Source organism: Eretmochelys imbricata, chromosome 1, assembly GCF_965152235.1.
Source record: "Eretmochelys imbricata isolate rEreImb1 chromosome 1, rEreImb1.hap1, whole genome shotgun sequence".
NCBI lineage: Eukaryota > Metazoa > Chordata > Testudines > Cheloniidae > Eretmochelys > Eretmochelys imbricata.
In genome coordinates, this window is record NC_135572.1 from 229,254,695 (window position 1) to 229,273,107 (window position 18,413).

General features: G+C 43.5%; 1 protein-coding gene across 1 annotated transcript in view; it reads right to left on the minus strand.

The window, feature by feature from the left end:
• The window catches only part of VWF (von Willebrand factor), a 230,040-nt gene that overhangs the window by 37,498 nt on the left and 174,129 nt on the right, over positions 1-18,413 (minus strand). The window contains exons 38-43 of the mRNA XM_077825238.1: positions 16,903-17,108; positions 11,992-12,094; positions 11,811-11,885; positions 11,137-11,241; positions 10,456-10,661; positions 9,073-9,222 (exon numbers count right to left, since the gene is read on the minus strand). Coding sequence (XP_077681364.1) covers positions 9,073-9,222; positions 10,456-10,661; positions 11,137-11,241; positions 11,811-11,885; positions 11,992-12,094; positions 16,903-17,108 — 845 coding nt within the window. The remainder of the gene's footprint in view (positions 1-9,072; positions 9,223-10,455; positions 10,662-11,136; positions 11,242-11,810; positions 11,886-11,991; positions 12,095-16,902; positions 17,109-18,413) is intronic.

The window sequence follows — 18,413 nt, forward strand, 5'->3', positions numbered from 1 at the left end:
CCAGTGCTTCACCACCCTCCTAGTGAAACAGGGTTTCCTAATATCCAACCTAGACCTCCCCCACTGCAACTTGAGACCATTGCTCCTTGTTCAGTCATCTGCCACCACTGAGAACAGCCGAGCTCCATCCTCTTTGGGACCCCCCTTCAGGTAGTTGAAGGCTGCAATCAAATCCCCACTCACTCTTCTCTTCTGCAGACTAAACAAGCCCAGGTCCCTCAGCCTCTCCTTGTAAGTCATGTGCCCCAGCCCCCTAATAATTTTTGTTGCCCTCCGCTGAACTCTCTCCAATTTTTCCACATCCTTTCTGTAGTGGGGGGCCAAAAACGGGAAGCAATACTCCAGATGTGGCCTCACCAGTGCCTAATACAGGGGAATAATCTTTCCTCAATCTGGCATTTCTTCTACTAATACAGCCCAATATGCTGTTAGCCTTCTTGGCAACAAGGGCACACTGCTGACTCATATCCAGCTTCTCGTCCACTATAATCCCCAGGTCCTTTGCTGCAGAACTGCCGCTTAGCCAGTCAGTTCCCAGCCTGCAGCGGTGCATGGCGTTCTTCTGTCATAAGTGCAGGACTCTGCATGTCTTTGTTGAACCTCATCAGATTTCTTTTGGCCCAATCCTCCAATTTGTCTAGGTCACTCTGGACCCTACCCCTACCCTCCAATGTATCTACCTCTCCCCGCAGCTTAGTGTCATCTGCGAACTTGCTGAGGATGCAACCCATCCCATCATCCAGATCATTAATAAAAATGTTGAACAAAACCGGCCCCAGGACCGACCCCTGGGGCACTCTGCTTGATACCGGATGCCAACTAGACATCAAGCCATTGAGCACTACCCGTTGAGCCTGACAATCTAGCCAGCTTTCTATCCACCTTATAGACCATTCATCCAATCCACACCTTTTTAAACTTGCCAGCAAGAATAGTGTGGGAGACCGTATCAAAAGCTTTGCTAAAGTCAAGATATATCACGTCCACTGCTTTCCACAGAGCCAGTTATCTCATCATAGAAGGCAATCAGGTTGGTCAGGCATCACTTGCCCTTGGTGAATCCAAGTTGACTGTTGCTGATAATCTTCCTCTCCTCCAAGTGCTTCAAAATGGTTTCCTTGAGGACTTGCTCCATGATTTCCAGGGACTGAGGTGAGGCTGACCCGTCTGTAGTTCCTCAAGTTCTCCTTCTTCCCTTTTTTAAAGATAGGCACTGTATTTGCCTTTTTCTAATTGTCCAGGACCTCCCCCGATCACCATGAGTTTTCAAAGATAATGGCCAATGGCTCTGCAATCACATCTGCCAACTCCCTCAGCACCCTCGGATGCATTAGATCTGGACCCATAGACCTGTGCAAATCCAGCTTTTCTAAATAGTCCTTAACGTGTTCTTTCACCACTGAGGGCTGCTCAGCTCCTCCCCATACTGTGTTGCCCAGGACAGCAGTGTGGGAGCTGACCTTGTCTGTGAAAACCAAGGCAAAAATAGCATTGCGTACTTCAGCTTTTTCCACAACACCTGTCACTAGGTTGCTTCCCCCATTCAGTAAGGGTCCCACACTTTTCCTGACCTTTTTCTTGTTGCTAACATACCTGTAGAAACCCTTCTTGTTATCCTTCACATCCCTTGCTAGCTGCAACTCCAGTTATTTTTTGGCCTTCCTGATTACACCCCTGCATGCACAAGCAATATTTTTATACTCCTCCCTAGTCATCTGTCCATAATAAACCCTTCATGAAACAGACAGTGGTAGGATGTGTAAACCCGGAGGTGCCATGCATAGGCAGGAGAAAGGCACTGAGAGCTGCTTAGTGAACTTGTACAGAGCTTCGGGCAAGGCCCAATGTTTTGAGATTAAGAAGGTAGTTGAGGACGCTAGGAATAGACATAATGCAGTGGATGGTGATGGCAATGAGCCCATGCGATGAAGTGAATCCATTTAGCTCTGTAGTAGGCCCTGGTGGATGCCCTGCTCTGGAGGAGGATGTATTTCACCAGGCACACCCTGTCTACCCCGAGCCCCATCCAAATACCACGCCATGAGATGAAGGGGTCCCAGATTGGGGTGTCAGAGTTGGCCCTGATCTTGTACGAGAAGATCCAGTCATATCTGGAGGTGGAGTGGTGTGCAGGTGGCAAGTCTAAGAAGGTCTGTAAAGAACTGGCATGACCAGAACAGGGCTATAAGTATTATGGTAGCTCAGTCCTGCCAGATCTTGCATAACACATATGGGAGGAAGTGAATAGGGGGAAAGGTGTAATGGAGGTTGCCTGTCCAGGAGAGGAGAATAGCTTCACCCTGCAAATCCTTCTCATGGTTCCCCTTTCAGTTTTTGCAGGTGGCAAAGAGGTCCCACCAAGGGGTGCCCCATTGGTGGAATAGGTATCGGAGTGTGATGTTGTGTAACTCCCACTTGTGGTTGAGGAAGAGAGTCCTGCTGAGCATGTCTCCTAGGGCATTTTGGGTGCTTGGGAGGTACGTGCCTTGGAGCGTTACATGGTGTTTGATGCACCAGTTCCAAAGGGCGTGGAGCAGAGGGTGGGAGCCCTGGCGCTGCCTTGCTTGTTTATGTACACGACCCTGGCGATGTTGTTGGAGAGCAATAGAACATGGGAGAGAATGAGCTCCGCTGCCAGGAGAAGGTGCTCTGAGTGGCCAGGAGTCCTAGCCGTGCCCAGGGAAATACCAGAGGATTCAGGTGGCGTTTGTGGGGCTGGCTTGTCCAAGCAGCACGGAAGTGGAGGCAGGACAGGCAGTGCATGCACTGGTGAGCACTCTGAACAGGCAGCTACCAGGGTGGCTGCTGGTACTGTTGGATCGCGTTTGCACCAAACTTTTCCCTCCACCCAGGGAAATTTGGGCACTGGTGCAGTCGTCTGCAGGTGCAACATCTCACCCAACCTGGCACAGCTCAGAGAGGAAATGCTGCACTTAGTGGCAGTCCACTGTGGGGACCTGCTCTTGTGTCCATGAGTGCGCTTCTTGATCTCACGTCTGGACTTGTCCTTCACCACTGGTACTGCCAGATCCAGTACACGGGAAGAGGTCGGAGGTAGTGCTCACTGCTAGTGAGATGGCTGTACCGGCAATTCTGACAGTCTCAGATCAGAATGAGCACATGGTCTCGCTGTTTCTTCCATGAGGAATTTACATAGGTGGCGCTCCAGAGCTTCCTGGGTCTGTGGTGGGAAGGACTTGCAGATGGAGCAATGAGCGGCGATATGAGCCTCATCGAGCCAATAAAGACATCTCTGCTATTTGTCACTCACTAAGAACGAGCACAGGCAGGAGAGACAGTTTTTTAAATCCCAGAATGTGTGGCATAGTCCCCAAGGGGTGTAAACATTCCCCAAACGAGGATGACTATCATTACTAACCTACTACTAATCCTACAACTACTATCTACACTCTAAACAACTATAAACGACTATATGCAAATGGATAGAAGTCAGTTTCTTAGCAAGAACCAAAAGCCCGAAGGAACAGCAGTTCTGACTCAGGCCATGCAGCTATAAGAGGGAATTGGAGAGGCATCAACGCACACAAACTATTATTCCCTTGGCTGTGAGCATGAGGGGACACACAATGCATGTGTGGGTCAATGGACATTAGGAAAACCTTCTAGGCTGAACTTTGTGACTTTGTCCTCACCCATAAATATTTCATATTTGGGGACAACGTATACCTTCAAATCAGCGGCACTGCTATGTGTACCCGCATGGCCCCACAGTATGCCAACATTTTTATGGCTGACTTAGAACAACACTTCCTCAGCTCTCGTCCCCTAACGCCCCTACTCTACTTGTGCTACATTAATGACATCTTCATTATCTGAACCCATGGAAAAGAAGCCCTTGAGGAATTCCACCATGATTTCAACAATTTCCATCCCACTATCAACCTCAGCCTGGACCAGTCCACACAAGAGATCCACTTCCTGGACACTACGGTGCTAAGAAGTGATGGTCACATAAACACCACCCTATACCAGAAACCTACTGACCGCTATTCCTACCTACATGCCTCCAGCTTTCATCCAGACCACACCACACGATCCATTGTCTACAGCCAAGCTCTACAATACAACCGCATTTGCTCCAACCCCTCAGACAGAGACAAACTACAATACCCACCTGCTGAAGTGAAGAAACAGATTGACAAAGCCAGAAGAGTACCCAGAAGTCACCTACTACAGGACAAGCCCAACAAAGAAAACAACAGAACACCACTAGCCATCACCTTCAGCCCCCAAGTAAAACCTCTCCAACGCATCATCAAGGATCTACAACCTATCCTGAAGGATGACCCATCACTCTCACAGATCTTGGGAGACAGGCCAGTCCTTGCTTACAGACAGCCCCCCAACCTAAAGCAAATACTCACCAGCAACCACACACCACACAACAGGACCACTGACCCAGGAACCTATCCTTGCAACAAAGCCTGTTGCCAACTGTGTCCACATATCTATTCAGGGGACACCATCATATGGCCTAATCACATCAGCCACACTATCAGAGGTTCATTCACCTGCACATCTACCAATATGATAAATGCCATCATGTGCCAGCAATGCCCCTCTGCCATGTACATTGGTCAAACTGGACAGTCTCTACACAAAAGAATAAATGGACACAAATCAGACGTCAAGAATTATAACATTCAAAAACCAGTTGGAGAACACTTCAATCTCTTTGTAATCAAATGACCAGAACTAAAAGTTGCAATTCTACAACAAAAAAACTTCAAAAACAGACTCCAACAAGAGACTGCTGAATTGGAATTAATTTGCAAACTGGATACAATTAACTTAGGCTTGAATAAAGACTGGGAGTGGATGGGTCGTTACACAAAGTAAAACTATTTCCCCATGTTTATTCCCCCCAAAGCTCCCACTGTTCCTCGGACTTCTTGTCAACTGCTAAAAATGGCCCACCTTGATTATCACTACAAAAGGTCCCCCCTTAGATGTTAGGAAAAATGTCCTAACTGTATGGGTTGTTAAGCACAAATGAATTACCTGGGGAAGCTGTGGAATCTCTGTCACTGGAGGTCTCCAAAAACAGGTTAGACAAGCCCCTGTCAGGTATGGTCTAGATAATACTTATTTCTGCCTCAGTGCAGGGGACTGGACTAGATGACCTATCGAGTTCCCTTCCAGTCCCACATTTCTGTGATTCTATGAATGGGGACCCACCAGAATCATTTGGAGATGGGAGGATGATGTGCTTGGACATCTTTTTTCTGGTTGTGTTTATACTAGGGAAAATTTGTAAGCTTTCCCCTCCTTCTAGTGGTAGAAGCTGTAGCATGGACAGTATATGAGGGGGAAGGAGGTATTACACCATGTCATCCAATCTTATCCTCAGCAGGATTAGACAGCACAGCCGTAAGAGCACCTGAGCCCCCTCTATACGAGAGCTTCCACCATTGCTCCCACTGGTAGGGATGCATGGTGCAGAAACACACTTAGAAATTGTCTCATTGCAGATGCACTTGTCATCTAAGAAGGTAGCCAGCTGAACTCTGCCCATTCTGGAGACCTTGGGCTGGGAACCACAGAGGAAGGAGATGAAGAAATGAATAAGGATTTCAAAAGAGGTGGGATAGAGGCAGTGGTGTATCTGACCTGAGTTAAGAAGCTGGTAATGTGTACATTTACATACAGAATCTGTGGAAGATGAGGGCTAGCTCATTGTCAGTCTTGATGCCAGCCTTATTTATGGACAGTGGTGGAGACGCACAGGAGGTCTGAACTGTTTATCTTAACAGAGAAAAGGTTCAGGGGTAACTTAGTCACAGTCTATAAGTATCTACATGGGGGACAGAACTTTGATAATAGAGGGCTCCTTCAGTCTAGCAGACAAAGGTATAACAAGATCCAAGGGCTGGAAGATAAAGTTAGACAAATTCAGATGAGAAATAAGACACAATTTTTTACCAGTGAGAGTAATTAAACATTGGAACATCTTACTGAGGGTTGTGGTGGATTCTCCATCAGTGGACATTTAAAAAAATCAAGATTGGATGTTTTACTAAAAAAATATGCTCTAGTTCAAACAGAAATTAATTTGGGGAGTCCCTATGGACTGTGTTATACAGGAGGATAGACCAGATGATCGCAATGGTTCCTTCTGGCCTTAATCGATGAGATATAGATAAGAGGGAGTGGTACCTGAACATGCTTTTCTTTACCAAGAAATCATAACAACAATCCCCTGTTTAAGGAGCTTCCTAATGTTAACACGACTTCCTCTGAGATTGCATCTGATCTAAAAGAGCTTTGTGGCCAGTACAAAGTGGGAAATTATTTTGGCTGGGGCAATGCAAATCAGTAATAAGTTTAGAAGAAGTAGAGTTCTCCACTGTGAAGGTTCTGACAGCAAAAGCACAGGTCCTGCCACATCAGATAATTTACTAAAACACCAGAAGAAATGGCAGATTCCCAAAGAAAGCTGCCACGGTGCCCTCTGTGATAATGCTAAACCTTTTTAGTGATTACAATGTTCATACTTAGGGTTGATTTGCACAGAACCTGCAGCTGTGCATTAATAATGATTTATCAGAGTAACAGTTTATTGACAACATTATGGCTATGAGCCAAAAGCCAGTCTGATATTTCAAGGTCTGATATTTCAGAACCTACTAAGGCTAGAAACAAATGCCTTATGCAAGCAGGAAAGAGGGGACTCCCCTGCAGTGGCTTAACACTCTTGCTTCTACTCTTGATGGTTTTTGAGACACTGGAGCCCATCCTGAGCCTTGGACCAATGTAATTTTGGAGGAAAGTCCAGACTTAAGGAAAGAAAGAAAGATTTTTGTGGCAGTGTATTTTTAAAATGGCATCTATTTGAAAATTGCTCAAGTTCTGAGGTGGATGAATGGCCAGAGTGCAGTTGAGGTAGTGAAAGATAAAGGTGATTTATCACATTAATACGACTTCTATGTAGACATACATGTCATCCAACCTTGACTTTCTGAACGTACTGGTGGACACTACATTTGGATCAGCACGTCAGCTGAGATTTTCAAAGGAGTCTAAAAGTGTTAAGCACCTAAGTTCCGTTGAAATTCAGTGGGAGTTGGGCACCTAATTCCTTTTGGCTAAAATCCCAGCTGTAATTAAATGAATAGACTTCAGAAGACGGGGCTGCTCTTTAGGCCACAGAATTTTGAATAACTGAAGTCTTCATAACCAAGTATGCAATGTATGCAAATGTGCAAAAACCTATGCTATTGTAAGCTCAAATGAGAATTTAAACACACTATTCAGGAAATGCAATGAACCTACAGCAATATTAACTCACTCCCACCGCACATGCAGTGCTGTTGGCATTAAGATATACAAATCAATGCAAAAAAACCCCACCAATAATAGCCAGGACAATTTTACTGCACATGTGCACAATGTGGCCAAGTTAACTTTGTTCAAACATTTGAATTTCCAGACACAGTATGACTGGTTTTGATTCAAAGGGTAAAAAGAGTGCTGCTGGATTTTCAGATCCTGAGCTGTATTTGTGGTGTGGGTGACTAACAACCATATTTTGAATGTAACTGAGCAGATTTGATGTGGGAGAACCATTGAGCAAGAGTAGATATCACTGTGATGACCTGGCCACTTTTCTGACCATCATTGCATGTTAATCAATGTGCTTGTTATTAACAAAGCTGGTTTGTGGGAAGCCCTTCACTGGTGTTGCAGGGGGAGGGAAGGATAGCAGGAAAGAGGCTGCAAACAGCTTTTCCGTCCTCTGGCATTCACTTCCATATAGTGCCCACAGAGGAACTGGACATGTTACTCAGCAACAATTGCGTGCAACTAATTGAGGAAAACATGCTGTTCAGTCAGTTGTTTGAATAAACTTCTGAGTTAGTGTAATGTGCACCTGATTAGCAACATTTAAAACACAGAACTAAGCAAATAAGTACTTCCCTTCAATCCACAAAGAACTTCACTGGTGTAACTGATTTGCAGAGATCCATGGGTGACATGATCCATTCATGGGTTCTCCTGGCAAGAAGACTTCATCCAAAGTAGAATCTTAAGGTATTTCACTGCTGTATTGTCTCTTAACTAACCCAGTTACCACCTGCTACTAGTAAACTGCAAAAAGAAAGTCATTCTGGCTTCCTTGTCTTCCAACTGGAACTAGTATTCAGCCTTTTTAAAGTGGATAACTGAAGCCAGCGTAAAAATTGGTTAAAAATGTTGATCAAGAAACAGGTTTCAGATTATAGAACACTTCTGCTGCTTGGCTTTAGTGTGCATTGGTTTGCAGAGCACTAACTACTTCATTTTACGGAACTAGTGAGGAAAAACATATAGCCCCAATTTGTCCTGCTGTGTGGTGTGAAGGGGAGCAAAACAATGTGAAGAACCATGGGTTGAGAGGGCACTAGGAAGTGTGTTTTCCAGTCCCACACAGCCAAGGTTAGCTTCACCTCACATACTCTGTGCAACCTACAGCACACAAAGAAAATGAGGAATAGGCCCTGGAGCCTCGGAACCGCTGGTGTAAACTATACGGTCCCCTTTCCTATGTGGAGTATAGGCCGTGAAGAGAACAAGGATCATAAATATGTCTGACAGCAGTCTTAACTAATCCTGCCAGGTCTGAAATCCCCAGAGGAGTCAAAATGCAGTCATGGTGGCTGGTGGCAGCATGCCACATCTTCTAGCTGTGCTGCCATTGTTGAAGGAAGCTGAGTGGAGCATGTGGATAAGCAGATAAATAGGTGGGCTATTTAAACAGCAACAGGAAGCTGAGCAGGAGAGAGGGGACTAGAAGCCATGCAGGCTGCTATGGACAGTGGTGTCTCTGTCATTGATCCGGAGAACTAGCCTGACTGAGCCCAGAGACCTTTTGGACTAAGTGTGGGACTCTGAACCAGTCTTGAGATAAGGGCCGTCTGAACTGTTGTTATAACTGCTCCTTCTCGGAGACCTTCCTGAAGAGTAAATACTTATTGTGTGAGTTTGGGTTTGGCTTCCCCCTTGCTCGGATCCTGTGAAGCCACGCTATCCCCCACAGTCTTGTTCTGATGCCTTCCTTTAAGTGCTACTCACCTGGGGGCAGATTGTATTGCACTCTTTCTCAAGACATTCTGCAATATGAAGTCCTAGGACAGCATCTTCCATGTCAGTGCAGGTGCAATCTGTACAGCCTTCTTCCCAGGATTTCCCAATGGGGTAGACAACATTGCGATGCACACAAACCTGTCAGTGCAGTGAATGCATCAATGAATACACATAAGGGCACACACCATTCACTCTGAAAGGCTGACTTTCTGTCTGCCCGTCTCTTCTGGGATTTACCAGATCTACCATAACTCTTACAGGATGTACTGGACCCAATGGAAATGCCTTGAATCTTGAAAAGTTGTGGCTAGTTTGTTACAAAAATAAAAGAGTTGCTGAAATCCAATGGGCCAGAGACTGCCTGACTGAATTCAGTGGAGTTAGCCAGGGTTTGACTCAGTATAACTGAAATAAGAGATTGGTCCAATATTCAGAGATAATAAAATAATAAAACCTAGTTCTGATATTGCACTTTTCATTAGTAGATCTCAAAGCACTTTACAAAGGAGGTTATGGTATCATTATCCCCTTTTCACAGATGGGGAAACTGAGGTACAGATCAGTGAAGTGTTGTGCCCAAGGTCACCCAGTAGGCCCGTGGCAAAGCTGTGAATAAAACCCAGGTCTCCTGTATCTCAACTAGTGCTCTACCCATTAAGCCATACTATCTCCAGATCTTAATGTAGTATTTAATAGTCTATACAAAGGAAAAAACAGGGACAAATTCTCCTGTGGTGTAACTCTATTAGAGTCAATGGCATTACTTCAGGGATGAATTTGGCCCCAAATGTCTAAGTGACAATAGCTCATGTGAAGAGCTACAGTGAAATCAGTGACCGGAAGCATCAGGCACGGTCAAAATGCAGCTGCTTGAGTGAGCATTTAGATCTAATGTATTCACAAGTATTTCAATTTAATATGACAAGTAGATTGTCATACATATTTGAACAGCAACAAAAAGAAAGCTTGTAAAGAGTGAAATTCGGAAATGGAACATCTGTACAGAACATAACCCATGAGCTTTTGCTATTACAGAAGCAAAGTAAAAAGTTCAGAATGATCTCTGATATTCATGCTGCCAGAATGACTTCAGAGCTGCTACAGGATTAGCTTGCTTTTCAGGATGAAAATACCAGAGTTACTGTAAACAGTTTAGTTTTGTTAATGTTGCGAGAAATTATTACAATTTAACATGCATAGTGATGCGGAACGGTTCACTTCGCTTGTGAACAGCCTTATGAATGTACTTGTCTGCCGTTGCTTTGGGAGGCTTTGCGTTACCACGTAAAAACTGAGCTGACTGCTTTGGAGCAGCCGCACCTTGCAAGAAAGATGTTTTCCTCTGTAAGAGTGACAGTTCATTCCCCTCACCTTGTCTGCAATGCAGGTAGTAGCTGTGCAGCCACAGTCATTGGTGACAGACGTAGATAAATATCCAGCTGGGCAGCTCACTGTAGAATTGGTGCAGCTGCACGTGCACGCATATTCGTCACAACACCGGGTCTTCTTAACAGTCAGCTCTCGATGTGGAGGGCAGGAAGGAACGTGCTCTAGCTTGCATTCCTCTTGCTTGCAAGCTATCAAATAATTAGGTACCACATTGAGCATAGGGCATTTTGGAATGATATAATGGACACCACAAGTGTAGTTTCTCTTACAAACAAGCCTTTTATATGGCAATGAGAGCCACTAGGGATTGACTTCAAAAAGTCACACTGGTGTAGAAGCCCCAACTAGCAGATCCTATTGCAAGTTCAGGACCAATGTATTTATTCCTTCAAAAACACCGTCCCTCATTTATTATGTAGTAAAAAGTATTTGTAAAGTTAGTATGCTCTTGATCAGAGCCCCTGCAACTCTTAACATTGCTCTGTTCTATAGTTCATAGTGCATTCTCAGAAAGAGAAAGTAATAGAACGTTTCCAGTTTGCAAGATCGTTACAGGTCCTATCGGATCCAAATTGGTGTTTTCCAGACAGTCGGGCACTTACATTTGTTTGTTTGTTCAACCCCCTTGCTCAAATATTGTTTAATGTTTAAAAGATACTTTACCACAAGTGTAAGTTGGTCTACATTCTCCAAGGTTTGTCAATACAGGCTGAAGACCATCTTCACAAGCAGGTACAGCAGGCAGATCACAGGTAACTAAATCACATACTAAGACGAAAAAAATGAGGCAGTGTATCAGTTGGTACTTAGCTAGTTAGTCATCAAAAAAGACACCTCATTTTAAGATTTCCATGTACTTCATTGCTTCTCTGCTAACCGAGAATAAACATTAGTGCACAGTTCAGCAGGGTACAATCCAATCTTAGCAATGATTTCAAGAACAATTCCTGCTTGGCTTTAGGTGCATTAAAGTTCTAACATTGTGTTTCACAAGTAAATGTGGATTGTGCAGATTAGATAAATAAAAGCTATTGAAAAAATGAAATAACCATTCTAAAGCCATTGAGACAAATTGTCCTCTGCCCCCTCCACGTACACACATAGGCACACACACAAAACGAGGAAACTGTAGAAATTCATGAAGTTTTTTTTCTCATGTGGGTTTTCCCAACATAGAGGTGAATATGGCCCTCAAGTGCTTTGAAAAATACTATCTTAATCAATACTTGATCTAACTGAAAATGCCAATCATAAGTTTGAAAAGTTGCTAGTAAACAAAAAAACCAAGACCTGAGCATCATCATCAACCATAGCTCTCCCTGTTATCTGCAACCTACCACACTCATACTTTGGACAACACTGATCAGAATCCTGGCGTAGTCTGGAAACTTCACAGGGACCACAAACTGCAGCTAGAGTGAGTGGAGAAAAAAACACAATTGTAAACCACACTTAGATAAAAATAAGCAAAGTAGAAATTTTTAAAAATATATATATTTAGATTAAATAACAGTTTACGTTTGGCAGTAGGGCAAGGTTGGGTAGTGCAGTTTATTATCCTGTTCTCAAGACACATGCAGATCTTGCAGGGCTCGTTGAAAGGAATCCATGTTTCCATGTGCTGCATAAAAATAACAGGTTGTAAGAGAGAAAGGAAATCTTCTGATCATTGGTATGCAAACTGCTGGAGGGAAAATGAACTAATCTGGAAAATCAGAAGACTACATATGGGACTGTTTTGCTTCTTCTGATAACTGTAAGAATCCAGAGAACTACACAATTTAGAAATTAGGTTATACTGAGATTTAGCAAGAGATGCAAAGAATGCATCAATACAGTGAGAAATGATCATTGTTTTATGCATGCATAATGTTCAGACTTCATGAGTGCAACTGCAAGCTACTGTAAATAATACATCACAATGGTGGTATTATACACACTATGACTGGATGTGGTGGAGTAATAAGAGAAACAATGAGGTGTTGGAAGTATTTAGAAGTAGCAGCCTTTTTCAGATTATTAGTATTTAAGCATATCAGAAATAAAGAAACAAAAGCCTATTTTAAGCTGAGAACGTTTCAAAAGAACACGTTAGAATTCCCACTGCATTGGATTCTGGACAGAGGCTAAATTAATACCAAATCAAACACTGTAATTCCTTTGAGATATTCCTTAATGGTAATAAATGCATAGAGAAATTGATAGTGATGTGTGTGATTGTCCCTCAGTGCTGGCTATATTGGAAAGAGGGAAAAGTTGGAAAGTGGACATGTTGGTTCTTGAGTTCATGGACAGGTAAAAAGAACTGTTTACATTTAATATTCAAGTGAGGAGGCAGGTTGTGGAAAGATGTTTTATGGATAATTAAAATATATTTGCATAATCAAATCATGCTTTGAATGAGAGCCTATGGAGTAGTACCATGGAGGAGAGACTATTGTCCAGAAAAAAAACCTTTGGGGACTTTCTTGATAAAAGCGTGCTGTGATCCTTACTAATGCAAGAAGAAGGGTGATATCTAGGCTGACCACCACTTAGCCCTGAAGATGCTGTACGTAAGCATTATATGAGTCAAAAAGGTCTTTTAGACGGCATTAAATGCGAAGGTTAATAGTGGGACTACAACAAGAGAAGCAACACATTGAAGCAAACTGATAGAAAGATCTAGCAGCCTATAAAACAAAGGAAGTGAGGCTAGTAAGTGGTCAGTCTGTGCGGAATCTGTCTCAGTGGAGGAAAGTTCACATAGGTAAGTTGCCAATAAACAGCATTATCCCAGGGATTGTGGAAGCACTGCATGTGTATTGTCCGACCATTTAATAGAACGTGATTAGAGTTGTCTGCAGCTGGACTAAAGAGGATGTCATGTTATTTCTTGTATATTTTCAAAACCAGCAAACAGTGAAACACTGAAGCCACTTGAACTTTTCAAGACACAATGAAATGATCACAAATCTGCTTTCACAAATACTTTGTCCTCAGTGCTATGGCAGGCTTTTCCTCAACATATCAGTAAGAACCTCTCTATAACCAAGACCTGGGTTAAAGCAATCTGAGTTGTTAGACACACCTCACATATGGACTTCCTGTAGCTTTGTGCTGCTCTATGGTCACACCCCTTTGCCATGGTCCCACCCTTCCTTGGAAAAATAGTGACAGAAGCCACTCATATAAGAGCTGTTCGCTGATCTGGTAGGGAAACCTTCCACCGCTCCTCCCTGGACAGGCAGTGGCCTCCCTTGTTCCTGGATTACTACACTCTGCCTTCAGGTGGGCTGGGGTTTCTCCCAGAGGACTGAGGACTCAGCCTCCAATAAACTGATCAGAGGACCCTCTCTGTGTGGTGTCGCTGGAGGACACTGCAGCAGCAGCACCAGGTTGGGGTATCAGTAGCAAGGGCCCTTCAGACACAGAGCCGACTGCTGGGATTGTGTTGGTGGAGCTGCCCAAAGCAGAAGATTTCAGAGTTAACAGCCCATTGAGATGCATGTGACAGTTTGTACCTTTTAGGGTTACCGTTTCAGGCTCTGTGCAGACACAGGCGGACATCACTGCATCTGTTACATTCAAGGAGTACTTGTGGCACCTTAGAGACTAACAAATTTATTTGAGCATAAGCTTTCATGAGCTACAGCTCACTTTATGCTCAAATAAATTTGTTAGTCTCTAAGGTGCCACAAGTACTCCTTTTCTTTTTGCGAATACAAACTAACACGGCTGCTTGTGCCTTAATCTGCACCTGTCCTATACATCCCTTACAGAAATACTGTGGTGACAGCACTAGAGTCCTTGAGATGAGTGGGAGCTGTGCACAGTCGAGAACTTAAACAAAAAGGTTTAGGCTTGTAATGGTACACAGTGCAAGAGAACACATCTGTCAGGCAGCTTTCTCTCTTCAGAGACAGAATCAAAATGTATTCTGCTCCATCCACATTAGGTCACCCGTGTTAAGCAACTGGTGTCTACCAGTCCATTAAAGGGTCAGGTAAGTCCAGCTTCACTATTTAAAACACAGATTGAAAATCTGGCCATAATTTGTCTTTGATCAGAGGCACTGAGTGCCCGGGACCCCTAATGCCGTTAATAGGAGCTGCAGGTGCCTAGCACCCCCTCTGAAAAATCTGGCCATTGATTTTGAGCTTGCCTTTTGCCTTCTTGCCTAAATAATTTCAAAACTTCCTGTGGCTATTATGTACATTAAATTAATTCTTTAGTATAAATTCTTTATATGTCACTATCAAATCTACAAGAATGGTCATTGCTGGAATGAATGGATCATTACCTATTCTTACAGTAATACTTACACAATACCAGCAGGTGGCACGAATGCATAAACCATATTAATATACGAGAGACGCTCCTTACAAGCAAGGCTTTCGTACCACATTAAGCAGCCTCAGGGTCATATAACTGTTAATATATGCTAACATCAGTAGAATTTCTGCTGTGGACTGGCAAGCAGTATGAAGATTACATTGACAATGTAGCTGTGTAGTGCCTATTTTAATAAATCAAGTGCATCTTTCATCATTACTGAATCATTCATAACAGCTGAGAGTTTGCTATATAGTTTTATATTTTGTCATTATGACAATTAATGTAAACAGTGCTTAATTTAAACAGAGCAATTGCCCTTCCAGAAGTTTTATGCATAGATGTTCTGGTCTTCCTTTTGTTTTAATCAGTTGTAAATGTCTATAACATGCATTATTGCTGAAATATTAGTCTAATTTTTTTACCAGTGCACATCCATTAAAACAAATTCTACTGTTCTGCCTGAAAAATAGGAAATCCATCTAAAACACTCTCTCTCTCTCTCTCTCCCCCTCCAACATGTAAAAGAGTGTGTCTGTTACACTAAGCATGGTCCATAAAATAAGAACCAAGCCAGATCTCAAAATGAATTCAAACCAGAAACAGACATGCACTGCAAGAAGAAAAGCCTGTCCTCATTACATTCCCATGACAGAGCTGCAGACCTAAGAAGTCTGATTGACTTTTAGATAAGATTCAGATATGGCACCTAAAAGTTTACATGTTTATCAGAACTGAACATGGACTCGGAACCTTCTTGAGTCTTGCCCATAACTATAGAGTTATATGCTCTGCTCAGACCCTGCATGGAAAGGAGCAAAACTTCTCCCTTCCTCAGTGCTGCACAGTGGAACCGGGCACGCACGCACACGCATGAAACAACAACTTGACGGGTCTCTGTGTAAGCCAGGGAGCACTGGGGCGGGGGTGGGGAGGGAGGGTAGAGCTTGGGAGCACCTACCATATATGAGGCATGGCCCTTGGACAATCCACCTCATAGCACATGGCATATTTCTGCACATGTTAACAGTGAAGCATTCACTTCTCTTTCATGGACTAGGCTCCTCTCCCAGGGTGGAGCAGCACTCAGCCACCATGTGGAAGATGGTACCAAAATGGCTCACTATACAGCTAGTGGTGGGAAGGGACCTGAAGAGAGCATACAGGGACAGGCACTCCATGTGTCAGACAAAGAACTGCTGGTAGGGGCCATCTGTTATCATGGATTTCCAGTTTCTGTGGGTTTTAGACCATACCAGTAATACCTCCCTTTCTATGCTTGCCAGAGGTCCCGTCCCGCACTTAGCTGAGGGGAGTGGATTTTCAGTGGGACAGAACCCATGGATTTATTAAAGGAAACATTCCTTTTCTGTCCATTTTTGAGTGGAAGGGGACATTACAGCCTGAGATTGGACCAGGCTACTCTTGTCACTCTTGCGCTAACTGCTGAGAAAGTTTCAGGGTTGGTCCACACTGCCAACTTATGTTGGTATAATTATGTTGCTCAGGGGTGTGGATTTTGAGCAGCATGATTATACTGACCTAACCTCTGGTTTAGACAGTGCTATGTTGATGGGAGGGCTTTTCCCATCGATATAGTTACCGCCTCTCGGGGAGATGCAGTACCTACTCCAACAGGAGAAGCTCTTCCATCAGTGTAGTTCCAGCACCTATGCTGTAAGTGTAGACTAACCCTTGGAAACCTTCCCAGTGCCTTGCCATGGAAGTAAGATACACTCACAGCATAAGGAACCCCAGGAGTCTAGTTTTATGTTTAAACTGGTGTTTGCTGGTAAAAGCCTGCTGGAAGGAAATAGATCTCTTAGTAAATAGCAGTTTATGCCATTCCCCACTCCCCTCCATCTTCCTCCCTGCTTCTTCCACACAAATTTGTCATGCATTTCCTGGTCTCAACAGCCGCAGATGTGAATTTTATGTTGAGCCTAGCCAATTTCACACTGGGGGAGCTGCATGGGGCAGACAGCCGGCCAGCCATGAGGAAGCAGACTGAAAAATTGTCTGAAGGGAAAAATAGGCAGACTTATCAGATATAGATTCATTTGTCAAAACACACATCCTGACAACTCTGTAGATAAGCAGTAACTAGACAGCTACCTGATGGCGTGTTCCATCTTCGGCGACGCATTGTCTGCAGACTTCCTCGTCAACACAATTACTATTTAAAGTCACCTGTCCGGGTGGACAGAAGCAGCCTTCTGTGGGATAGTCCTTGCAGACACTGATGCTGGTGCTGTTCTCACAGTGCTTTGTGCAGCTTGTTCGACAGTGATCATATATCAAAGAGCCGGGGCAGTTTACAGCTGTAAGAAGACGGACGAGAACACTTCAGAAGAGATGTGAAACTCAAAGCAATCATTTCACTTATAGTTTTCTCTAACACTTTTTCAACCTGATTGCCTTTAAGGATATATTGATTATAGCCTCCATAGTGGTCAACATTTTTCAAAATAAATTTGTAAAGCAAACAGAAAACATGAATCTCTTTGACACAGGGTTTGATAAAGGGTTTAGAAAAGTTTAAAAAAACTGGGTATGTTTAGTCTCAAAAAACAAAGACTGAGGAGATCTGATATCAGTCTTCAAATACGTTAAGGGCTGTTATAAAGAAGACAGGATCAACTGTTCTCCACATCCACCAAGGGTAGGCCAAGAAGTGATTGACTGAATCTGCAACATAGGAGATTTAGGTTAGATATTACGAAAAACTTTCTAACTAGAAGGATAGTTAAATGTTGGAATAGGTTACCAGGTTGTGGAATTGCCATCATTGGAGGTTTTTAAGAACAGGTTGGACAAACTCCTGTCAGGGATGGTCTAGGTTTACTTGGTCCTGCCTCAGCACAAGAGGATGGACTAGACAACCTCCTGAGGTCCCTTCCAGCCTTATATTTCTATGATTATAAGGGTTCCATCTGACCCTATAATCAATGTCAAACAATTGATGGCCTAACTTCTGTCCTGACTGATACCCCATGCAGAATCATTGGGCCAGATTCTTAACTGGTGTAAAATGGAATAACTTAATTGACTTCAGTAGAGAGATGCTTATTTACACCAGTTGAGCGTCTGGCCCATTTATTTCCAGGGGTATAAGGCAAGGTAGAATTTGGGACCACCATTACATTTATTAAGGTAGCAATGTTTACACAGTGTGATCGGGAGATCTCCAAGAGAGAGACGGGCACTGTAGGAATTTGGTGATTTGGTATGAGGCAATATTCCCTAGGAACCAAAGAAAGGCCAATGACAGCATCTTTTGGAATTCCAAAACCTAACCCCAAACTGGTGTCCTTTGGATTCCAGTCCTACTCATGGACAGGGTTTCAGAACTACATTCCCTCCTCTCTGAGCCAATGAACAAAACTTATATGAGGGGTTCATGCTGTTGAAGATGCCAACTTTCAAATGAGCCATAAAATTAAGGCTCTGGCCCCTTGTCAACATTAAACATCCTATGGCACTTTTCATAAGAGAGTAGGATGTTCTTTATGTCAGTGGATGCTTCTCCTTCTTCTTTGGATCAAGCCTACAAAGACTTCTCTGCCCAAATCTATAGGCATCTATCTTAGGGTTTTATGCTGCTGCCCAGCACATCTGATCACCTT